This window comes from Balaenoptera physalus (assembly GCF_965194825.1).
Source record: "Balaenoptera physalus genome assembly, chromosome: 1".
In the NCBI taxonomy this organism is placed as follows: Eukaryota; Metazoa; Chordata; class Mammalia; order Artiodactyla; family Balaenopteridae; genus Balaenoptera; species Balaenoptera physalus.
The window spans coordinates 128,386,242-128,408,189 of NC_138882.1; the positions used below are offsets into that span (position 1 = coordinate 128,386,242).

The 21,948-nt window shown below is 37.1% G+C and overlaps 2 protein-coding genes across 32 annotated transcripts in view; one reads left to right on the plus strand and one right to left on the minus strand.

Annotated features, from left to right (window-relative positions):
* The window catches only part of DNAJB4 (DnaJ heat shock protein family (Hsp40) member B4), a 40,243-nt gene extending 27,859 nt beyond the window's left edge, over positions 1-12,384 (minus strand). The window contains exon 1 of one of the 2 annotated variants that reach the window (XM_082420982.1): positions 12,296-12,384. Coding sequence is in view for 1 of the 2 variants with exons in the window: in XM_082420983.1 (XP_082277109.1) it covers positions 12,296-12,353 (58 nt within the window). In the remaining variant the exon portion in view is untranslated. The remainder of the gene's footprint in view (positions 1-12,295) is intronic. The other variant, XM_082420983.1, reaches the window with a different exon arrangement.
* Positions 12,385-12,506: 122 nt separating this feature from the next.
* Positions 12,507-21,948, plus strand: part of FUBP1 (far upstream element binding protein 1) — a 34,052-nt gene continuing 24,610 nt past the window's right edge. For 9 of the 30 annotated variants that reach the window (XR_014252332.1, XM_082419899.1, XM_082419890.1 and 6 more), the window contains exons 1-5: positions 12,508-12,742; positions 18,768-18,858; positions 19,689-19,751; positions 20,556-20,594; positions 21,574-21,613. Coding sequence is in view for 27 of the 30 variants with exons in the window: in XM_082419899.1 (XP_082276025.1) it covers positions 12,623-12,742; positions 18,768-18,858; positions 19,689-19,751; positions 20,556-20,594; positions 21,574-21,613 (353 nt within the window). In the remaining 3 variants the exon portion in view is untranslated. Of the gene's footprint in view, positions 12,743-16,250; positions 16,407-18,767; positions 18,859-19,688; positions 19,752-20,555; positions 20,595-21,573; positions 21,614-21,948 lie in introns of those variants that run through there. The other 21 variants (XR_014252330.1, XR_014252331.1, XM_082419913.1 and 18 more) reach the window with 8 other exon arrangements.

A 21,948-nucleotide genomic window follows, 5' to 3' on the forward strand; every position in this document is an offset into this window, starting at 1 on the left:
GAAATGGCTTCACAGAGAAAATAAACATTTGTACCACGACCTGAAAGAGGAAAAGGGAAAAGCTATATGCATATGTGGGGGTCATTCAAAAGCCTAGAGGTGAGGGAATGCCAGGCATCTTTGAGGTTTGGTTATTTAAGAATGATGGGGTAGGGGTTGGGAAATGGTCAGAGAAATAATAGATGTCTAGATGGTGTAGAGCCTTGCAGGCCACTAAAGACTTTGACTTGAATTGAGGGAAGGTGAGAAGCCACTGCAGAGTTTTATGCAGAAAAATGATGGGATTACTTTGGCTTCTGGAGTAGAGAAGCATGGTGGGCAAGGATGGAAGACTAATTAAGAATGTATTACAATAATAGTTCAGGTGATTTGGACCATGATGTAGCAGAGAAGGTCCTACTTTATTTTAAAGGTAGAGTCAATAGGATTTTCTGATGAATCAGATGTGGAATGTGAGAGAAATCAGTAATGACTTCAAGGTTTTTCAGCTTCAGCAAGCTAAAAGAACAGAATTGCTATTTACTAAAATAGGAAGACAGAAGAGCTACAGGAGGAAATTGGAGAGTTCAATATTGGACACATTAAGTTTAAGACGCCAGTTAAGCTTATAAATGGTAATGTCTAATAGGCATTTGGATGAGTTTGGTATTCATAGAGGCAGTACAGAGGGAAGACAAAATATCAGTAGAGGTGAACTTTAAAACCACAAGACTAAAGGAGAGTATACTGGAGTGAATGTAGATAGAAAAAAAAAAGGGTCCAAGGAGAGAGTCCTAAGATTTACAAATATAGTAGTAACGATAACTATTACTAATAAGGTAAGGCCTCTCAGCCTCAGGAGATGAATCTTAATTATTCAAAACCAAGTATGATACTTGCTAGAGTAAGCCAGTGTTTCAGCTCAGAGCAGCATAAGGTTAATCCAGTGAGCATCCAGAGGAAGGAGGTAGTAGTGTTTCCTTGCTTTTAAAGGGAAGAAACTTTCTTTTTCCACTTTACAATCATGCCTGCATAACACTGGGAACTGAGGCAACCATTATGCAATCATTAGGGGCACTAAGCCACATGCTGAGGATGGCAGAGGGCAAAGATGAAAAAAATATGGATGCCTCATGTATTGTTGAGCTGCTAAATCAACCAGCCCTAGAGTGACTCTGCACCTGGACTTTTTAGTTATTATTTAATAAGGGTTTTCATTACTCATAGGCAATTGTATCTGGTTACCATAATCTCATTTAATTTTCATAACAATGCTTAGAGCACAGAGAACAAAATGAGACTCAAAAAAGATTAAACATGGCCAGGTTAAATAACTTGGCACATAGGTAGCAAATGGTGAATTGAAGCTTAACTGACTCCAAAGTCTATTTTAAGTGGTTTAGAGTAGATTTAAAGAGTGGACATAACTGAAAGACAAAGGGGAATGGGAGTTGAGAATTCTTGAAGTGACTGGCAAATAAGGCCAGGAAGTAACAGAGATTGAAAAAAAAGAGAAGTGTCAAAAGACTAGAAGAACAGAAGGAATACATTAGTAAACAGGCTATTAAAATAATAAGAGGTCTTCTTGAGAGAATATTGGAATTGAAGATTTTTATTGTTTGAGTAGTCTGGATGAAGATTAGATGTAGGCCGTAGCTATGAGTAGGGAGGAAATTGCATTTTCAGTGGTCAAGGATTGATTTATTAATATTTACTAGCATCTACTATGTGACACATTATTTTATGCACTTAGGATACATTGGTGACTAAAATAGACCCTGTAGAGCTCACACTATGGTGTGAAAAACTGACAACAAACAAGTAAACAACTAGAACTTTGGTGTGTACGGAGTTTTGGGCCAGCATAAGCAGAGGCACTCAGTGGTATCTGATTTTTGATGAAGTTCCCTGGTTGTAGCTGGGCTAGCAACTGAGGCCTTTACTCAGAATTACAAATAGAACATTTTACTCAGGGTTACAAACAGGACACAAGAACTGAACGACAATTAGGATGACAATGACTGGCAGTTATGTAATTATTTCAAATAATTTTACATACTCACACTAGGAAATGTTTAAATGAATGAGTGGTCTGATTAAGCTTCTGCCATTCCAACTCTTCAACCCATTGCTTAATAAATTACAGACTATCCTTTTTTATTTCTTCAAAGAATTTTTTTTTGGCCACACCAGGCAGCTTGTGGGACCCTAGTTCCCTGACCAGGGATCGAACCCAGGCCCTTGGCAGTGAAAGCGCTGGGTCCTAACCACTGGACCGCCAGGGAATTTGCTACCCTTTTTTAGAGTGATGCAAATTACAATCTGAAAACAAATATAGTCTTTCCGAAGTGATTCATGGCTTCATTCAACATTCACTCACTAGAATAAGGTCCATGAGGATATTTGTCTATTTTGTTCACTACTGTGTATCTAACACCTAGAACAATGCCCAGCATTTTCACTGAACTGAATAAATGAATAGATTAATAATCATCCACTAGATGCCAGGTAGTATATTCATCTCAAAAGTAAATAAGGCAGTTCCTAACTGGTCTCCAGGGCAGAAATAGAGACACAGATGTAGAGAACAAACATATGGACACCAAGGGGGGAGAGTGGCGGGGGGGATGGTGGTGGTGGGATGAACTGGGAGATTGGGATTGACATATATACACTAATATGTATAAAATGGATAACTAATAAGAGCCTGCTGTATAAACAAATAAAATTCAAAAGTTTAAAAGAAAAAGTAAATAAGGCAGTTCCTGCACTTAAAGACTGCACCATTTAAAGACTCTAACTAAAATAAAATCTCTTGATCTTCACTTATATCAAAGTACAGTTAAAAATCAAGATTGTTAAGAATCTAAAAGTAATACCTGTCCTGGATAAAAGGAATTTATTGTAGACTTCATATGCTTTTATACAGTTTTTTTTTTTAATTTATGTTTTTTCAGCAGCATTGGGTCTTAGTTGCTGCGTGCGGGCTTTCTCTAGTTGAGACAAGCGGGGGGCTACTCTTCATTGTGGTGTGCGGGCTTCTCATTGAGGTGGCTTCTCTTGTTGCGGAGCACAGGCTCTAGGCGCGCGGGCTCAGTAGTTGTGGCTCACGGGCTCAGTTGCTCCGCAGCAGGTGGGATCTTCCGGACCTGGGATCGAACCCGTGTCCCCTGCATTGGCAGGCAGATTCTTAACCACTGCACCACCAGGGAAGTCCCAGTATGCTTTTAAATTTAGAAAATAAACTACCATACTATCTTGAAAATTTAGTATTTGTATTACTAGGTACTATAATTAGATAATCTGTTATGAAGAATATTATGGTTAAGTCACAGGAAGATAGTAATTTCAGATACTTAAAAATTTTTTATTCCTTCTTTTCCTTCTCAAGTCCTTTCAAATACACTCTTTTAAAACTGAAGTGAGAATATTAGTTAATATGAAGCAACATAAAAGAACAATCAGAAGGCAAATTCCAAAGAGATCACCGCTATAAATAGAGACATGGAAATGTCAGGACAGAGAAGCAAAGTTCCACTAAAAACAACAACAAAATTGTATGCCAAGTGAGTTTTATATCTCACACCCACCCATCTTCAGTTAAGGATTTCATCGGCAAAGATCCTCTATCTTCTAGTAATCTATCTCAAAAAATAAATGTGAGTAAAGGCAGATGTCCTGATTTTAAAAATCAAGCTGTTTTTGGTTGTGCAGAGTTTTCTTCCCCTTGCACCTAAGAAGCAGAAAACCTCCATCTGAAACTTAACCCAATCACTGCTGCTTCAAAGAGAACTTATTTCATGAAATAAAGAGCACTGGATTAGGAATCTAGTTTGGCTCTAGTCTTGCAATTAATCTTGTCACTTTGTACATAGCACTCAAGCAATCTGGGTCACAATTTCCTCCATAAAATGAAAGAAATGGACTAGATGATCCTCAAAGTCTTTCCAAGTTCTTAGGAAAAGTTCGAGTGAAGCTAATCTTCTGTGCCACCTAGCCTCGAAGGCCCCCAAAGTTCGTAACCACATAGTCAACAATTTGTTTTTAGCTCTAGCTTTGCAGCAAAATAAGTATGATTACATATAAAACTCAATTCAATATTTATCAGGCTTCTACCAAAAGAAAAGCACTAAGCCATACTGGGCAACCCAAAGAGTAAAAAGCCAGTCCTTGACCACAGCCCTCTCTTACACAGAGGGGAAACGGGAAAGGACGGATCTTTGTATTCAGAACATTTGCTACAGTCTAGCTGGGGAAACAAATTTTAATTCAGCTTAATTATGCAAATACTTATTAAATACTTTTTGCATAAAGAGTCAGTTTTCAAACTTTGATGAGCATAAGAATCTAAGATGCTTTTTTTTTTGGCCATGCCCCTTGGCTTGCGGGATCTTAGTTCCCCAACCAGGGATGGAACCCAGGCCCCTGGCAGTGAGAGCGCCTAGTCCTAACCACTGGACCACCAGGGAATTCCCCTAAGACACATTTTAAAATATGTAATTTCCCATAAAAATGATTCACTACATCCAGTTGGGGCCCAGGTATCCACTTTTTTTTTTTAAAACATGCTTACAAGCTTTATTTTATAAATGTATTTATTTTATTTTATTTATGTCTGTGTTGGGTCTTCGTTGCTGCGCAGGCTTTCTCTAGTTGCGGTGAGCGGGGCCTACTCTTCATTGCGGTGTGTGGGTTTCTCATTGCTGTGGCTTCTTTTGTTGTGGAGCTCGGTCTCTAGGTGCGCGGGCTTCAGTAGTTGTGGCTCGCTGGCTCTGGAGCGCAGGCTCAGTAGTTGTGGCGCACAGGCTTAATTGCTCTGCAGAATGTGGGATCTTCCCGGACCAGGGCTCGAACCCATGTTCCCTGCACTGGCAGGCGGATTCTTAACCTCTGCGTCACCAGGGAAGCCCTGTATCCACATTTTTAAAAGCACCCCCAGATGATGCTGGTGGCCCTGTTCAATTAACATTGCCATTAGCCTAGATCAACAAAAAGTTGATAGGTTCAAAAACAGAAAATGTTTCTAGAGCTTGAGTTCTCAAGACTATATGCCCATAACAACTAGAGAACAAACTACAAGGCATTAAAAATAAGCAAAAATCTGAGGGAGCATGTTGACTTTGTATTTCAGTGGTTCTCAAGTGTGGGCTGCACTTTAAAAAAATCAACATAGGGGGACTTCCCTGGTGGTCCAGCAGTTAAGACTCTGTGCTCCCAATGCAGGGGGCCCAGGTTCAATCCCTGGTCAGGGAACTAGATCCCGCATGCATGTCGCAATGAAGATCCCACGTGCCGCAACTAAGATCCGGCACAGCTAAATTAAATAAATAAATAAACAAATAAAATCAACATAGGAAGTTTTTACAGATACAGATATAGACCAGTTAAATCAGAGTCTCTGGGAGTGGTAGTTGTGGCTCAGCTTTCACATTTTAAAAAAATCTCCCTGTAACAAATGCAGACAACCATTTAATTTAGGGCAAGATCACTGGAATTGGTTAGTCAGGTTAAGTTTCATGAAAAAAGATGATTTTTTATTCGACTCTTTACTTGGCTAAAAATTTAATGAAAAAGATAAATGTAACAGAAGAAGTGAAAGGAACTGATGTATAAATAAATGATCTAAGTAGGGGAGGAACAAATAAAGATGCTTTTGACCACAAAATCAAGGGAGACTAAGAACAGTAAATATACGAATTTTTTTTAGACATTTTGGTTTTGAGGCAACATACAAATAAGTCTTAGAGGTAACTGCAGACACGAGTTTGGAAACACATTTGGGGAGTAAGTATAGGACCAATTTAATGTAAATTATGAAATCATACATATCATATATATTCTGCAGTTTCATTAAATATGATATTCTACAGCATTATATACCAGCTTTATTACAAATTATTGAAATGCATGCTATAGAACTAGCTAAAAATCACTCCAGAACTGAGTGGTAAAGGCCACTTTCAGACAGATGCTTTGAGTCCCAGATATTTGACCTAGCAACATCCCTAAAGTAATGGGAAACTGGGAGTGTTATGGCTTACCAGCAGGCAGCTCTAAACTTTTCTCACTGAATACTGATATTCAATTTTCTGTATATTCTATGATGCTACATTCTGTCTCCTATGATCCCAAAGGACAGATCCTGCTTATAGACAGGATGCCAACAGATGTGTGCAACTAGCCAAACACTCAATATATATTCAAAGAGGTCCTCTGTATGATACAGAAAGGATAGTCATTCTCTCACTAGATTTGAAGAACCCTGTAAAGTTGGAAATGGCACTTCAGCAAACCCCACCCTTCTTCCTCATATGCCTTCCACCTTCAATGAAGAGGTCCTCAAGGGCAGAGAAAATTTATTATATTTTCACAAAGAACCTTTGTCTCAAGCATTAATTGTTCTAAAAGATTAAACTATAAAGATTTTCCTTCTCAGAAGAGTCTCAGAAGAGTCTAATCTAAAAACTCCTGATATGCTTCTTTTAGCAGATGGGTTATTTTGTAGAGGAATACAATATGCAGACAAACAGTACAAACATTATCACAGGTGCTGTGTGGTAATATAGGGGAAAAATTAAAATTAATCAATCCTATCCTTGTCTTGAGAAGTCTTACAGTCTAGTTAGTCTATGTGTACTAGAAACACATAAACCCCCTGAACAATGTATTTGAAAAATAACACTAATCATCATCAAATATACAGGTATATATGTATATATACACACACACCATAAAGCACTATGTACTTTAGTAAGGCATATTACTAATCCACCCAGTGCAACTAGCAATACAGAAAAACAAGCTTCTATAATGTTATACAACACACGGGTTCTTTAAATTTTGTAAGTAATCTACTTTTATTACCTTACATTAAGAGCTGCCTTCCCATGAAGAATTTTAGCCTAAGTCTTGATAAAAACTAATGCAAATATTTTAAACATCCAAGTAAGAAATACCAAATTGTGACTCATACCCTAGAAATTACAAAGAGATACATTTCATAGATTTTTAATAGATTCTTCCATTCTTTCAAGTCAGGCTGCCTAGGTTCAAATCTCAGCCCTAACATTTACTAACACGTGACCTTGGGCAAGTTCGTTAACTCATCTGTACCCCAGCAAAATGGAGATTTTAATAGCGCCTATCTCATAGAGCCAATGTGAGGATAAATGAATTAAAAACATGTAAAGCACTTACAGTGCCCAGTATATAGCACTTTAGAGTGTGCTATGCAGTAAAGACACAGAAAAAGACATAGCCCTTACTGTCATGAACCTTATAATCTAGTGGGAATTCTAAACAATAAATGATATTATGGTATTATTACCATGATATGGTACATGAATACAAATAGGAATCCCTAAATTTGATAGTTCTGGACAGGTTTTCTGAAAAAATGGAAAATTTTCAACAGGCAACAGTGAAATGGAAGAGGTGAGGGGTGTTCCTGACAAAGAGAAAGATATGTGCAAAGGCCCAAGGGCTCTGCAGTTATGAATAGGTGGGAATGACAAGGATGGCAAACGGCTGGATTTATGGCAAATCAATGGTCATGAGCAATATCCTAGGGGATCTGTCAATGCTCTAACAGCCTTTCAATCAGGACATACTATTAAATCTGACATCCAAATCAGAGAAGAAATTTCTAATAACTGAGGGTGAGATGATACTATGGTGACTTCTGAAAGAGAAAAGACAGAAATCATGGTGTAAAAACATAAGACTTTTTATTATCCTTTACTTTTCAAAAACAGATTAAACTGCCGTCTCTGGTATGCCGGTAAAAGGAAGTTATGTGACTTACCAAAGGGCACATGGGTCAGACTTGAATCTAGATCCTCTGGGACCAAGTCCAGAGTTCTTTTCACTACATGGGGCTGCCTCCAGTTTCAGACACTAGTCAAACTGTTGTTCTCCACAAAGTTCCCAAGTTACATTTGTGTTAACAACTTTGTCCTTTATAATGCAAGTACTGATAGTTCTTGCTTCCATTCACACAGTCTGAAACAGAATCCTACAAACTCGATCAGAAAGGACACAAAAGTCATTAAGACCAATGACCAACATTAATGATCAAATACCCTAAAACAACATCCTGGACCACTTACTTTACTTTGAACTAACTGGCCACTTTACTCCTCACATTTAACCTGAATCTGTTGTGACTGTGCACTGAGAAAATACAGGCCTGGTTCAAATGACACACAGAATACAGCATAAAGTTATCAGCTCCTTTTGGCTAACAGTTGTTAGGAGGTAGGTGATAGATAAAAAGATGAGGCAGGAAGTCTGTACAATTTTGCCACTCTAAAATGCCTATCCAAAAAGCTATAATGGACTTTTTTTCTCCAATAGCTATAAAATAAGAGTCTGTTAATATTTCACACAGATTTAACTAATCTAACAGTGGAAAGTTATGCTGAGAAAGAATCAGTCATTTGGTAACCAATAAATCAGAAGATAAAATGAAGAACGTTGCCAGTACATTTAATAGCCCAACTTGTACTATCTTTACTAATCGTTTCATTCTGTTATTTGATAAATCTAAATGCCCCTGCTAGACTTTTATAAGCTTAAAAACATTGATTTTTGCTTCATCCTGAGAATGAAATATGGAATACTAATTTCTATAAGACAGTGACTATAAAATAGAATTCAGCTGAAAATTTAGCCAATCTCTCAAAGCACAATAAACCAGTTTTAGATTAGCTATGATACATCCACTTCTTTTTTGTCTTTTTTTTTTTTAATCAGTCATCAATTTTATACACATCAGTGTATACATGTTAATCCCAATCGCTCAATTCAGCACACCACCATCCCCAACCCACTACGGTTTTCCCCCCTTGGTGTCCATACGTTTGTTCTCTACGTCTGTGTCTCAACTTCTGCCCTGCAAACCTGCTCATCTGTACCATTTTTCTAGGTTCCACATACATGCGTTAATATACGATATTTGTTTTTCTCTTTCTGACTGACTTCACTCTGTATGACAGTCTCTAGATCCATCCACGTCTCAACAAATGACTCAATTTCGTTCCTTTTTATGGCTGAGTAATATTCCATTGTATTTATGTACCACATCTTCTTTATCCATTCGTCTGTTGATGGGCATTTAGGTTGCTTCCAGATACATCCACTTTTAAGAGGATTTACATTGCAAAGGGAAATGCATTTAGTCAAGAAAAGTCTGATTTCATCAGTTATAATGAAATTATCTAGAGTAACCAGCAAACTACAAATGGCTTTGAGAAGACTGAGTGGACTCAGAACTAATTCACATATAACCAAATCAAAAGTCACTGGTTATAGTTTTCCTACAATTCAGTTGCTGTTACAGGATCCTGGGTTTTACCAAAACTAAGATTTGAACATAGATGTTTAATCCAAAAAATTTATAGAAGTGGAGTACCATGGATTATCCTTTCCTAATTATGAAATACCAGAAGCCAAATTCTATGTTTAATAAAGCCAATTTCCATTTGATAGCACTTCCCAGTTTCTGAAGAGCTCACAGAGATACCTCATTTGAGGATACCAATGCAGGTTATGATCATTATGTAGATGAGAAATCTGAGACACAGAGTCTAAGTTCACTTGACCGAGGTCACAAAATCAACTAAAATGTAGAGATGGATTGTTTTCAACATTCATTCATTCAACAAATATCTAGAATGCTAAGACTATGTGTTAGGGACTAGTCAGTGGTAGAGACAGACAAGGTCCTTGCTCTCCAGCAGTTTACAATCTAATGGAAGACAGACAATAAACAAGTAAACACATACGACATAAGATAATATCCGATAAATTCTATAAAGAGAACATGGTAATTGGAGAGTGACTGCAGAATGGCACAACAGAGGTCAGAGATGGTCTAGGGAGATGACATCTGAACTGAGACCCAAATGATGAGGACAAATCATCCATGTGAAGGTCTATAAGAACATCTGAATCAGGCAGAGGAAAATGCAAGCATAAAGCCCTAGAGGCAGGAATGTTCTTGGACAGCAAGGTGGCTCAAATGGAATGAGGAGCAGGAGTGTTTAGATAGTAGCCTGATTACATGGCACCCTTAGGCCATTCCAGGAGATGGGATTTAAAGTGCAATAGGAGAGAAGACTAGGTGAGATGATCTGATTTATGTTTTAAAGAAAGCTTTTAAGCTGCTATATGAAGAAACAATTGTAATACATTCAAGTAGAGGCACCCTTGAGCTTCAAGAGTACTGGTAGTGGTCTATTTTTTGCAGAACATTCCTGGAAAGCAGATACATGGGTGCTTGTTACATTTGAGACATTACATATATATTATATACTTCGCTGTACAAAATTTCATAATTTTTAAAAGTAAATTGTAAAGATGTAAGGGTGGAAGCAGAAAAAACAACTAGAATGCTACTGTAACAGCCCAAGACTGAGGTGATGGTAACTCAGGAGTAGTGGAGATGAAAAGTAGTGGAATGTGGAATATACCTCTGAAGTAAGGTAAATAGGTCTTCTTGATGGAAAAATCAGGGGCAGCGATCAAGGCTGACCAGTGGTTCTCACTGTGGAGTGATTTTGCCTCCTAGGGGACACCTGCAATCTCTGGAGACATTTTTGGTTGTCATAATTGGTATAGGGGGTTCTCATATTGGTACAGGTGCTACTGGCATCTATGGATAGAGGCCAAGGATACTGCTAAACATACTACAATGCACAGTAGTGCTATAAAATAAAAAATTACCTGGCCGTAAAGTGTCAATAGTGCTAAGGTTGCGAAATCCTGATCTTGACTGATTCCAAATGGTTCCCATCCTAGAATACCCATACTTCCAGGAGACTCTACCAAAAAAACTAGAAATGGAGGTCTTTACTTATTTTCAACGTTTAGAGATAACTAAAATTGTGGTATACATGAAACAAAGTTTATGTCTTTGGAGGTAAATTATATCACTGTGACTAACACTATGTTGATCAGGACTAACTGGTATATGTCTAATTAATAAAATATGAAAAAATCAATTACTGATTAATAAATGCCATTTATTGCACAGACTTTCTCAAAGCACAGCTGAAGAAATCCTATTTAGCAATACCACCCAACACTGCTTATACAGTTTTTCTTTTTACCAGTTACGCTGAAATCTGTAGTCCAACATTCACTGCTTTTCCAAATACAAATTCCCCCCAAAATCGAAATAGATGGCTATGCACACTGAAGGACACAATCAGAGCTATAAATGGATAAGATGGTAGGAAAAGTTAATTATAGGAAAATGATGGCCCACTTGTATCTGTGTGCATGTTAACTGTTATCAGACTTACTTTGGGCCTTGAGCAAGTGGATACATTAATTTCAGGTATAAGGAAGACTGCTGCACACGTTTCTCTTAATTACTCTAAGACTAGCAATGGGAAAAGTACTCTTTGAGACCTAACTCACTAAACACAAAATACCAAAGTTGGTAAAGTTCATTTTACCTCATTCTTTGTTATCTAAAGGGAAAGAATTTTGGGGAAAAATAAAATCACTGTGATCGACTCCTAAAGCATTCGAATGGGTCTGAAACTACTACCACTAATGCAGTAAACTACATGCCACGATATGCTCCAGAAAGAAATTACCTGGTAACTTAAGTAGATAACAAAAACCAAAATAATCAACATCATCATCATCTAGTCCCGGGGTGACAATACAAAACATTAGAGTTCTCACAAGTTGCGGCTGAGGGAAACTATTTCGAAGAAGCCACAAAGCCAATTTTGGTCAAGAAATGGACGCTGTTTCTTATCTATAAGTACCTCAATAAAACTGGCCATGGATACATACGATACTAGGTTACTAAGTCTGGCTAAAACTGAATTTTAGGAACAATTACATTTTAAAAAGGTAAAGAAAAGGGCAGTCATATCGTCACAGCCTCATACAAAGAATTTACACAAAAACTTCGAAATCAGCTCGAGAACTAAGGCCTCCGGCCTAAATTCATCCCCACTTGTGACAAAACTCAAAAGTGACAATCTAGAAGTAAAATGCAGGGACACTTTACTACCCTTAAAATCATGCCGCGTTCCCGCTATGCCGGGCGGACGTTTTCGGGAGCATCACCGCGCGGCGGCCAAAGCGCGCTTCTCCCAGATGCCCTCCCGGCGGCACGCTCTAGACACTGTTGTGCCGCCGTTACGCCTATCGACGTCCCCAACTTCCCCAATGGTACACAGAATGACCCTCGGCGGAAAATCCACCCATTCTACCTCCCTGAGGCGGCGACCGATAAGAAACTACTCCTTTCCTCCAGGCTTTCAAAAATTTAAGCAGACGGCGGCCAGCTCACCAGTCTCATCCACTACCCCAGAGGGATAACCGCACCACCTCAACCCAAGAACGCACATATAGGAAGCGCCAATAGAAACCCCATTCTCGCGAAATCTAAAGACAATTCTCGCGATATCTCGCTGCCTGTCTTTTTCCAGCCCCACCCCCACACCAGCGCGTTGCTTCAAAACATCGCGAGATTTTCTTCTTTCAGTCTCCGCCCCTCTACGGCACGATGGTCGCACAAGAATGTGATACAGCCTCGACGGCCGCCATTTTCTTTCTTTCTTAGCAGTTGGCTGAGAGGTTCCTGCGAAGAAGCGGTAGCGGCCACTGTAGAGTAGGCATGGCAGATTATTCAACAGTGCCTCCACCCTCCTCTGGCTCAGCTGGTGGTGGAGGCGGCGGCGGTGGTGGTGGAGGAGTTAACGATGCTTTCAAAGATGCGCTGCAGAGAGCCCGGCAGGTAAGTCTGGACCGCGCGGCGAGACCCCGACAGCTCACGGTAATTGGCCGCTGGCTGAGTAGGCCGCTACTTCTTCGCGCATGAGGAAGAGGAAAGAAGTGCCCTTCCGCCCTCTGAAATGTGACGAGACTCACGTTTCCCCACGTTGGTAATACCGAATAGAGGGTGGAACTCGGTTTTGTGTTCTTGGTGTCTAAGCCACTTTGAACCCGAACGCGTGCTACGCGAGGATGGCTTTAGATTTTTCTCCCGTTTCTGCGGTACTTGCGCTTTTTTCTCCAAGGAGTTAGCATTTCCTTTTTCTCGGAGTGAACATCCTCTTCCATGGGGTAAAGCGCGCGTAGTTTTACACAATAGTATGGAAGCTTCTGGTAATGAGTTTGGGAAAGGACTAGGGTCTGTCCGCAGGAGCCATGGTAAGGGAAGGGATCTGTCATTAAAGCAGTCTTTAGAGCTTCCAACCCGTTCGAGCTCTCCCGCAATTAATCTTTCGCGTACCATACACTTTCACACCTTCAAGGAAGAGAATTAGAGGAGAGCACTCGTATTCCGGGTTGGAATCCCTCTTCAGGGCGGGATTTACGCGTGTTCTAAGGTTCCTTCCCTCTTACTTCTCAAAATGGCTTCAGGGCCATTATACCCTAAGTTTCAATTTGAATCTGCCTCTCAGTTCAGAGTCGTAAACTGACCAGACCTCTTTGTATTACGTAGGTGCGTACATTTGCCCTAAAGGCACCACTTACCCAAACAAAAGCTGTAAAAAAAAAAGTTGTATTCCAGGATTTTATTTGAACTTTACCTTTATTAGATAGTCCCTTAATGTAATTTTAAAACGTGTGATGTTGTGTCTAAGCAAAAGTAAGAATCTTATATTCTCGTTATGACACGATGCGTGTTAGATGCTAGACATTTTTAGAGTACAGTGTTAAGCTCATGATAATCAGAATCCAATTTTGTGGTATGTTTTGGTATGTTTTGATTACATTAGGAGTTCACTTCGTTAACTTATTTTTCACCCCCCGGTTGGATTAAAGGATCATTGGAGTCAAAATCCATAAAATCTGTAGTGATGTAGCAAAGCGCTAATATTTTTATAATGTGAACACATTATAAATAAAAATGTACCTGTACTTGTTTTTAAGCAGAAATTTTCCAAGGAGTCAACAGAAGGTCATCATTAACCCTAATTCTGCGATTTAGTCACCTAATTCTTATTTACTATTTCTGAACATGTTTAGAATAGTGACTGAAACATTTATATAGTGACAGGAACTCTAGGGTTTTATTAGATTGGATTGGAAGACTCACCTGAATTATTTTATTCAACCAGCATATTGAATTAATTTGTGACACACACTGTACATAAATACTGGAGACTTTTTAAATGTGTTAATTGGGTTTCTGCCTTCTAGGAAGCTATGATGGTCAAGGAACCAAAGACAAAAGAATAGAAGTATCTGATTAACGCTTTCAAACAGTAGACAAAATATGGGCACTGTTAATTCATCTATTTGTTCTGTAAACATTTTAGAGTTCTATGAATCAGGTACTGTACACAACACCAGGGAGTGGGGTACCTAACTGCCAAAGTAAAGGACTGATATTTTAAGCAAGGCATTAATGAATGAGTGAGATTTTGACCAGTGGAGAAAGAAGCAGCATGTGCAAAGGTATGGGGTTTTGGGGGATGACAAGAACCTAAGAGTGAAGTCTCTGGAGGATAGGGTTGGGTGGGGGAAGGAGGGTGGAAAATGAGGTGAGAAAAGGTACAGGTGGGTACAACTTCTGAAGACAATTTTCTTATTTAGACTGCTTTTTTAAATATAGAAATTGTCCTCAAACTATGAATTTCTTGTCCTCTGTTTATATGCCAATAGCTGCCCCAGTGCCCTTTCTGTAATATAATTTACAAGTGTCTTTGCTGTAATTTGATTGTTTCTACAGAATTGATCTTAAATCTGAGATTCTCAGATTTAGCATTTGAGTTGAATTGCCCCTTCTGGTTACATTTGAGAATGCCTCCGTATATTGGTTGTAGAGCTGCTTGTCTGATTATGTAAGTGAAGTATAGGGAAAAGTGCTTTGGCTGAAGGGACAAATTAGGTTAATCCCTGAAATAACTTTTTTCCTTATCTATATTAAATGGATACTGAATTATATTTCCAAAATCTCCATCTAACCTTAAGTTTCTTTTCTTTGTCTAGAGTATTGTGCTGTGTTCTTTGGAAGGAAGAGGTATAAGAACAGCTTCTTGCCTTCAAAGAGCTGCATACTGCTTGGGAAGCTATTGGCATTTCAGCTGGATAGTTCTTTGTTATGCAGGAAAGCAGAACAAATGATTAGGATCCCTGGTCCCTATCTAGTAAATGCTAGTAGCATTTACTCTAGCTGATTGTTGCCATCAGGCAGTTGAGGCCGAGTTGCTCAGTCTTTTTTCCAGAGAATTCTAATAGCTTATTTTTTTAATGTGAAATTTCCAGATTATTATAATATTCTGTGAGCTAAATCTAGCACAGGGGCACCAGACTGCTTCTCTAGTTTAGAGTTTCCAACCTGTGTACTTTAGAAATTTATATTTGGGTATTTCAAACTGTAACTGCAGAGGGTGATGTTGAAATTGTTTGATTAGATCTTTAGTGATCACACTGATAACAAGTTCTGTCTTTGAAACACTGGAAAATTGAGATATATCTATCTACTTTTTTCCCCTTAAGGTTATATGAAGATAGAGGTGAATCAGAGACTGAGACTAAGTAGAGTGGTAGATCACAGGTTATGCAAGAATATCAATCCTCATCACTTCCCCTCTAAACAACTATTAAATTAGTCGTTAAGTACTCAATTCTGGAAATCTCTTGATAATTGTGAAAGTAATTCAGACTGTATTATGTTTGAATGCAATGAAAAATTTATAAAATAGAACTGTTGACTTTTTACTTACCATTAGTCTCTTCAGTGAAAACTAGCATTTGATTGTGTGCCGGGGGCGGGGGGGTTGTTTGGTTGTTTTTGTTTTTTTAACACATTTTGAGATGGGATAGCAAAGCTTGATTATGATAATAAGCAAAGATTTCTGGGCTGTAAAGAGGGGACAATGTTAATAAAGTGGTGGGCCAGTAATATTTCTAGCCTCTTCACATTTCTGGTGCATAGGAATTGAATCCATTAGGACCTTGCCCATAGTAGGTACTCAATATTTATTGAATTGAATCAACAGATATCTTTAATGAATTAAAGCAGTAATGAGATTTTGTTCTGAAAATAATTATGTTCTTTCAAAGTGTATGTCTTTGGCCAGTACAAATAAAAACCTGTTAAATTCTTTAAATTGAATATTTGAAGTCTTGTGAACCTGCTTTATAGTTGAATTAAAGTGTGCTGATTTGTTCATAGTAACTGGCAATTTATATGCTACATATTAGGCTCTGTGCTAAGCATATTTATATTCATTTAATTCTCACAACTATTCTACAGGGTAAGTGTAGAAACTATTTATCTCTTTTGTACACAGAAGATGAATGAGGCACAAAATGCTTAAGAAAATTTGGCAAGGACACAAAGCAGTAAAACCAGAATTACCACTGACCCCAAATCACGGTTGGACCCCAAAGCCTAAGGAAGCATGTAGACTGAAAATTAGGAGATAGTCATTTTGGGCATTTAGGTAATTACTTCTGAAAATCAGCTTTTTGTGTGTTGCTGTTTGTGGTTTTGTTCTTGTCGTTTTAATCTTTAAAATCAGGTGGTATGACTGAATAATCTCAAATTTCCTTTCAACTCCAAAATTCTTGGTTTTTAGGAATAATTGATGAAGAAAGGTGGAAAATGCTAAAACATTGAAAGCACAAAAAATATTTACTCATTTGAGAAGTAGGGAGGGTCCAAATGGAAAGCTTGAATTTTTATTGTAAATTGAAAATCAAAGAAGTTACCTACACTTAATTCTACTAGTCTCATAAGAATTTTATATAGTTAGAGGTTGGATTTTAGGAATTACTGTTTCTCTTAAATTCTGTGAAGTGACCTAGGAAGTGTATGTTGATCTTGGAGAATTGATTAAATCTGTTAGTATTTTTTCTAAAAGTTCTTCTCTAATGTTTTTGTATTGGTTCTGAATTTTTGAGATGGTGTTAACTGGTTCTTCTGAGTGAACTAAGGATCAATTTTATTTTATTTTATTTTATTTTCAGTTGGATATTTTTAGAACTATTCAGTGGATAGGGAGGTATAAATAAATATCCTTTTTCTGTGCAGAAGTTCCTTGGAGCTCGAGGAGTGCTGCTTTGCAAACTCAGTGTTTATAAACGCTAACTGCAGAAGGTGTTACCAGCCTAAACCATTTTCTTTCATTAGTATTGCTCTTTCCTTGGACCAGAAATATTTTCCTCATAACATCAATGCCTAGCAGTATGTTAAATTTCCTAAGGAACAATTCAAATGCTGATTGCTTTAAAACTGAAGGGTGGAAAAGCAGTTTTCAGGTGTGATGAGGAAAACTTTCAGAAAAGAAATAAGATTTTAATTAGATCAAAGATTCGAATAAGCTTTTGAGAAAGTGAAAGATGATTAAGATAGGTTAGAGTGACCAAAGCTATAGAGTCAGGAAATATATAATTGTATACCTTTTTTGTTGAGCATTTTTATATTTAATCCTAATATGCTTTGTGGTGGGTGTTTGCATTTACAGATGAGAAAAAAGGAAACCTAGGAATCCTAGGAAATACATTTGGTATATGGGAACTGATACATGTTTAGTACTTACCTGATACGTATTGGGTTCAAGTCGTTGAATACGCTTATCCTTTCCAGTTTTCTAATTATAATGAAGCTTGAGGCACTTGGTTTAGTTCCACATCAACACCTTTTTAGAAGAATTCCAGTCACCAAAAGTTTCATTTTCTGTTTAATTTTTATTATGGATAATTTCAAGCATACTCAGAATTGAAAGAATAACGTGATGAACTCTAATGAGCCCATCACCCATCTTTGGTGATTACCACTTTTAGTAACTGCCAAGGAGGTGTGTAGAAATTGGGACTTCTCCACCATTCACTTACTATGTAACATTGATTAAGTTATCTCTTGAGATTTTTTTCAGTTGTAAAATGGATATCTATCTCACTGAGTACTCTACCTCATAGAATTGTTGTGATGATTCAGTGACAAAATGAGTATAAAACATTTATTATAATATAGAGTTTGGCCTTTCGCTGGCACTCAGCAATTTTAGTTCCATTTCCCTTTTCATAGAAAAATGCAGTAAATAACCCCTGGTTGTGCCCCACTTATGACTTGAGACTGGTGTTTCTTTATACGATGTTTGCCCACTCTAAAAGTTAAGTCTCTAACAATGAAATGAGTTGTGGTTCTATAACAGAGACTTTCTTAGACGTACAACTTCCTAGGCTTCCTCCACACCTCGTTTCCTTAGAAAAAGATTGTCCAGTAGAAGTATAATGCAAGTTAACATGTTTTGTTTAACCCAACATATTTAAAATATTACCATTTTAACGTGTTCAATATAAAAATTTTTGAGATGCTTTACATTCTTTGTATTTGTTCCAAGGTTTCGCTATCTGGTGTGCGTTTTACACTTGAAGTACATCTCAATTTGGACTAGACATATGAAATACTCAGTAACCAAATGTGGCTAGCATTTTACCTTATTAGACAGCACAGCCTTAGCATGTTCACATTCTCCCTATACCAACACATAGAGAGTCATGGGAGAGAGACATGGTGAAGTTAGAATTAGGATCCATATTTTCCTCAAAGTTATTTGGTCAGTCTTCTAAAGATTCTTAATTGATTACTTCTTTGTTCTTATAGAGATATATCAGAAGCAATTCCAGATGATGAATTATTTGTTAACTCTCTGAAGTTATTAATGATAGTAATAAATCGAACTGTAATTTTAATTTGTCTATCAAATTAATTTTCTTATGTGATAGATATTTAGCATATATTAGGAAATAATGTAGTTGTGATGCTATCCTTAATGACGGTGTGTTTTTTGTTTTTTAAGATTGCAGCAAAAATTGGAGGTGATGCTGGTACATCACTGAATTCTAATGACTATGGTTATGGGGGACAAAAAAGACCTTTGGAAGATGGAGGTAAGTTATAGCCATAAATATTTTAAATTGTTTTACAAAAACAGAGTTTAGTTGAAGTGATTTTCAGTATTTTTCAAATGTTCTTTTTTTGAAACATTGCTTTTATCATAAGGTTCCTAAAATTGTAAGGGTTATATTGGCCTCAAAAGGAGAGGGGGGAAAAGAGACCTAGACAAGGTAGGTAAAATTTGAGGTAACCAGCCAGTTTTGTCTTACTAGAAAACGTCATTTTCCCTCTTTTAGGATTGTGCCAGATTGATAGTTTGCACAGACGACTTGTTAATATACTGAAGAAAACAAAAATACAAAATGTTTAGGAAACATTTCATGGGTTTTTCTCATCATACATGAATTAATCTGAGATGCTGTATTCTCATTACTTTGTTATTTCAGATTTCACTTTAAAGGTTGAAGTTGCTATAGTTTGCTACTTTAGTGTGTTGCAGGTTATACCATTTTTTGTTTGTTTTAGTACCTTGTTTTGTGTTTCAGGTTTAACTCAAAATGTGGCTTAAAACAGTAGATAAACAGTGCCTTGTATTTTTTAAAAACATAATTGTTGAACCTTCTGAACTTAGAAGTCTGCACATATTTTTTTGTTTTAGATTTGATGTATGAATTTTGATACATTTTCTTTTTGCCCTTTTTTTTTTTAAAGGAGGATTCTGAATGAGCGTATAGAATGTATTTGTAGCTTTTGACCAGGAGTACTTGGTTTCCTTTTATTTAAGTGTCTTTCACATTTATAGTGAGGTTTTAATATACAAAAAAAATGAGCTAATGATGCTTCAGATGTTGTATGTAATGTATTCTTTTTATTTTATGTGTAGATGGCTCTTGGACAAGTCCGAGCAGTACAACACACTGGGAGGGAATGCCCTCTCCTTTTAAAGGCAGGAATTTTTATTTATTACCTGTGTTCAGTATGTAAACGTGAAATAAACCAGTGGATTCTTAAATGGACACAAATATTTCTTGGATTATGTGTCTGAATTTTTGTTGCACAACATTCTGATGTTTAATCATTTAAGTTTGAAGGGGGGAGGAGAACGTAGTACTTTGAGCTGTAGGTTGCCTATTCTAAGGTACGCATTGTATTCATGTGTGTAAAGGATGTAGATAAAGATGAAGTCATGTAGTTGTTTGAGTTTCTTTTGAAGTTTATGCTGTGAAATGTTTGGTTAGGAACAGTAGAACAGTTTAGATTGAGATTGCCTTGTAATGTGATTTTTTACTTATTTTGCATAGCTTTGTGTTCACTGTCAGATACACTCAACTTTTGATATGTCAAATTTTCACATTTTGATAGGTTTTTTTCCTTCCAATCTTCAGTTCCTACAGTGGGAAGCATCATTAGACTTTAGCATGTGATGTTTTGCTAAGTAACGGACTAAATACTTTGTCTTGTATCATTCTAAAGTGCTTAACATACATTAAGGTCAGTGATTTGATTCAGTAAAAAAGAATTTTTTTTAATGTCTGTGCATCTTTTAAACATGAAGAGAATGAAAGAAATGCCGTTTTCTTTCGATCACTAAGTGTTTGGGTTGAGTTTTGGCAGTTTTGGTTCAAATGATAAACCATATCCTCAGCTATTTCAGTAAATGATTATATTGGTATTCTTGATTGGGCATGGGGGAGCTAAGTCTTATGTTTGTACTTATTGGCAAAAAATTAAAAGACTCTTAATTTTGCAGATCAGCCAGATGCTAAGAAAGTTGCTCCTCAAAATGACTGTAAGTATTTATTTTAAATTGGGTTAAAAGTTAAAGTAACTGTGGATTTTACTATTAGGGCTTTGTTCCTATGTTTTGTTGGGTATCTTTGAAGTTAGTTGAAGGCCATGAATTTTCTTTTTGTATGAATTTATTTGTAAAAATATACCTCCTATCTCCCACTTCAATTATGGCCATGTATCAGTATAATTTAAGATTTAGTTGCTAAGTCATTTTACATGTTCAATTTATTTTATAGCTCTGTTTTTGAAGTACAGTTGTTATATATTTCATTATGGTTTATCATTGAATATTGAATGTAGTTCTCTGTGCTATGTAGTAAGAACTCATTGTTTATCCATTCTGTACATATTAGCTTACATCTGCTAACCCCTACCTCCCACTCCATCCTTCCCCCAGCCCAACACCACCCCCCACCACAAGTCTGTTCTCTGTCCACTAGTATGTTTCTGTTTCGTAGGTAGAATCATTTGTGTCAAATTTTAGATTCCGCATATAAGTGATATCATACGATATTTGTCTTTCTCTTTCTGACTTAGTATGGATATCTAGTTGCATGCATGTTGTTGCAGATGGCATTATTTCATTCTTTTTTATGACTGAGTAGTATTCCATTGTATATACGTACCACATCTTCTTTATCCATTCATCTGTCGATGGACATTTAGGTTATTGCCATGTCTTGGCTGTTGTGAATGGTGCTGCTATGAACATAGGGGTTATAGCTCCATTTCTTAATCTTTGCTTATGCTGCTTGAAAAAGGACAGTTTTTTTTCTATGCTGTTGCCAATAGTGTCTGCCGTTTCACTGAGTTTCTTGCCCACTATCAGTGTTAAGTATTCTGCATAAAATTTTGTGCTCTTCAGGGTGTTGTCTGTGTGTCAGGTAAAGATTTTAGAATTGCTTAAAATGATTATATTGTTAAATATATGTCAATTAAATAAAATTAAATTTTCACTTTATTTAATTTTTTGGTAGCTTTCGGAACACAGTTACCACCGATGCATCAGCAGCAAAGGTATAGTCAAATAAAAGCTTTTCAAAGGGCACTTTGCAAGTTTTAGTTGAACTGTATGTGAAACACAGTCAAGGTAGTATATAGTGAATATGTGTCTGCTTTTTTTTTTTTTTTTTTTTGGTATATATAGCGCATTTCCCTTGACTCAAATAGGTGATAGCAAATGATCTGTTTTCTTGAGTGAGATACGTTTGTAATTTGAAAGGATGGGTGGAATTAGCCACACTTTAGAAGAACTAAGCTGAATTAAAATAACTGTTAAAATGATATCTGCTGAACTGCACCCCAACTCCTTTTTGTTCGTGCCTTTAGACTGTTCCATCCACCATACCTTC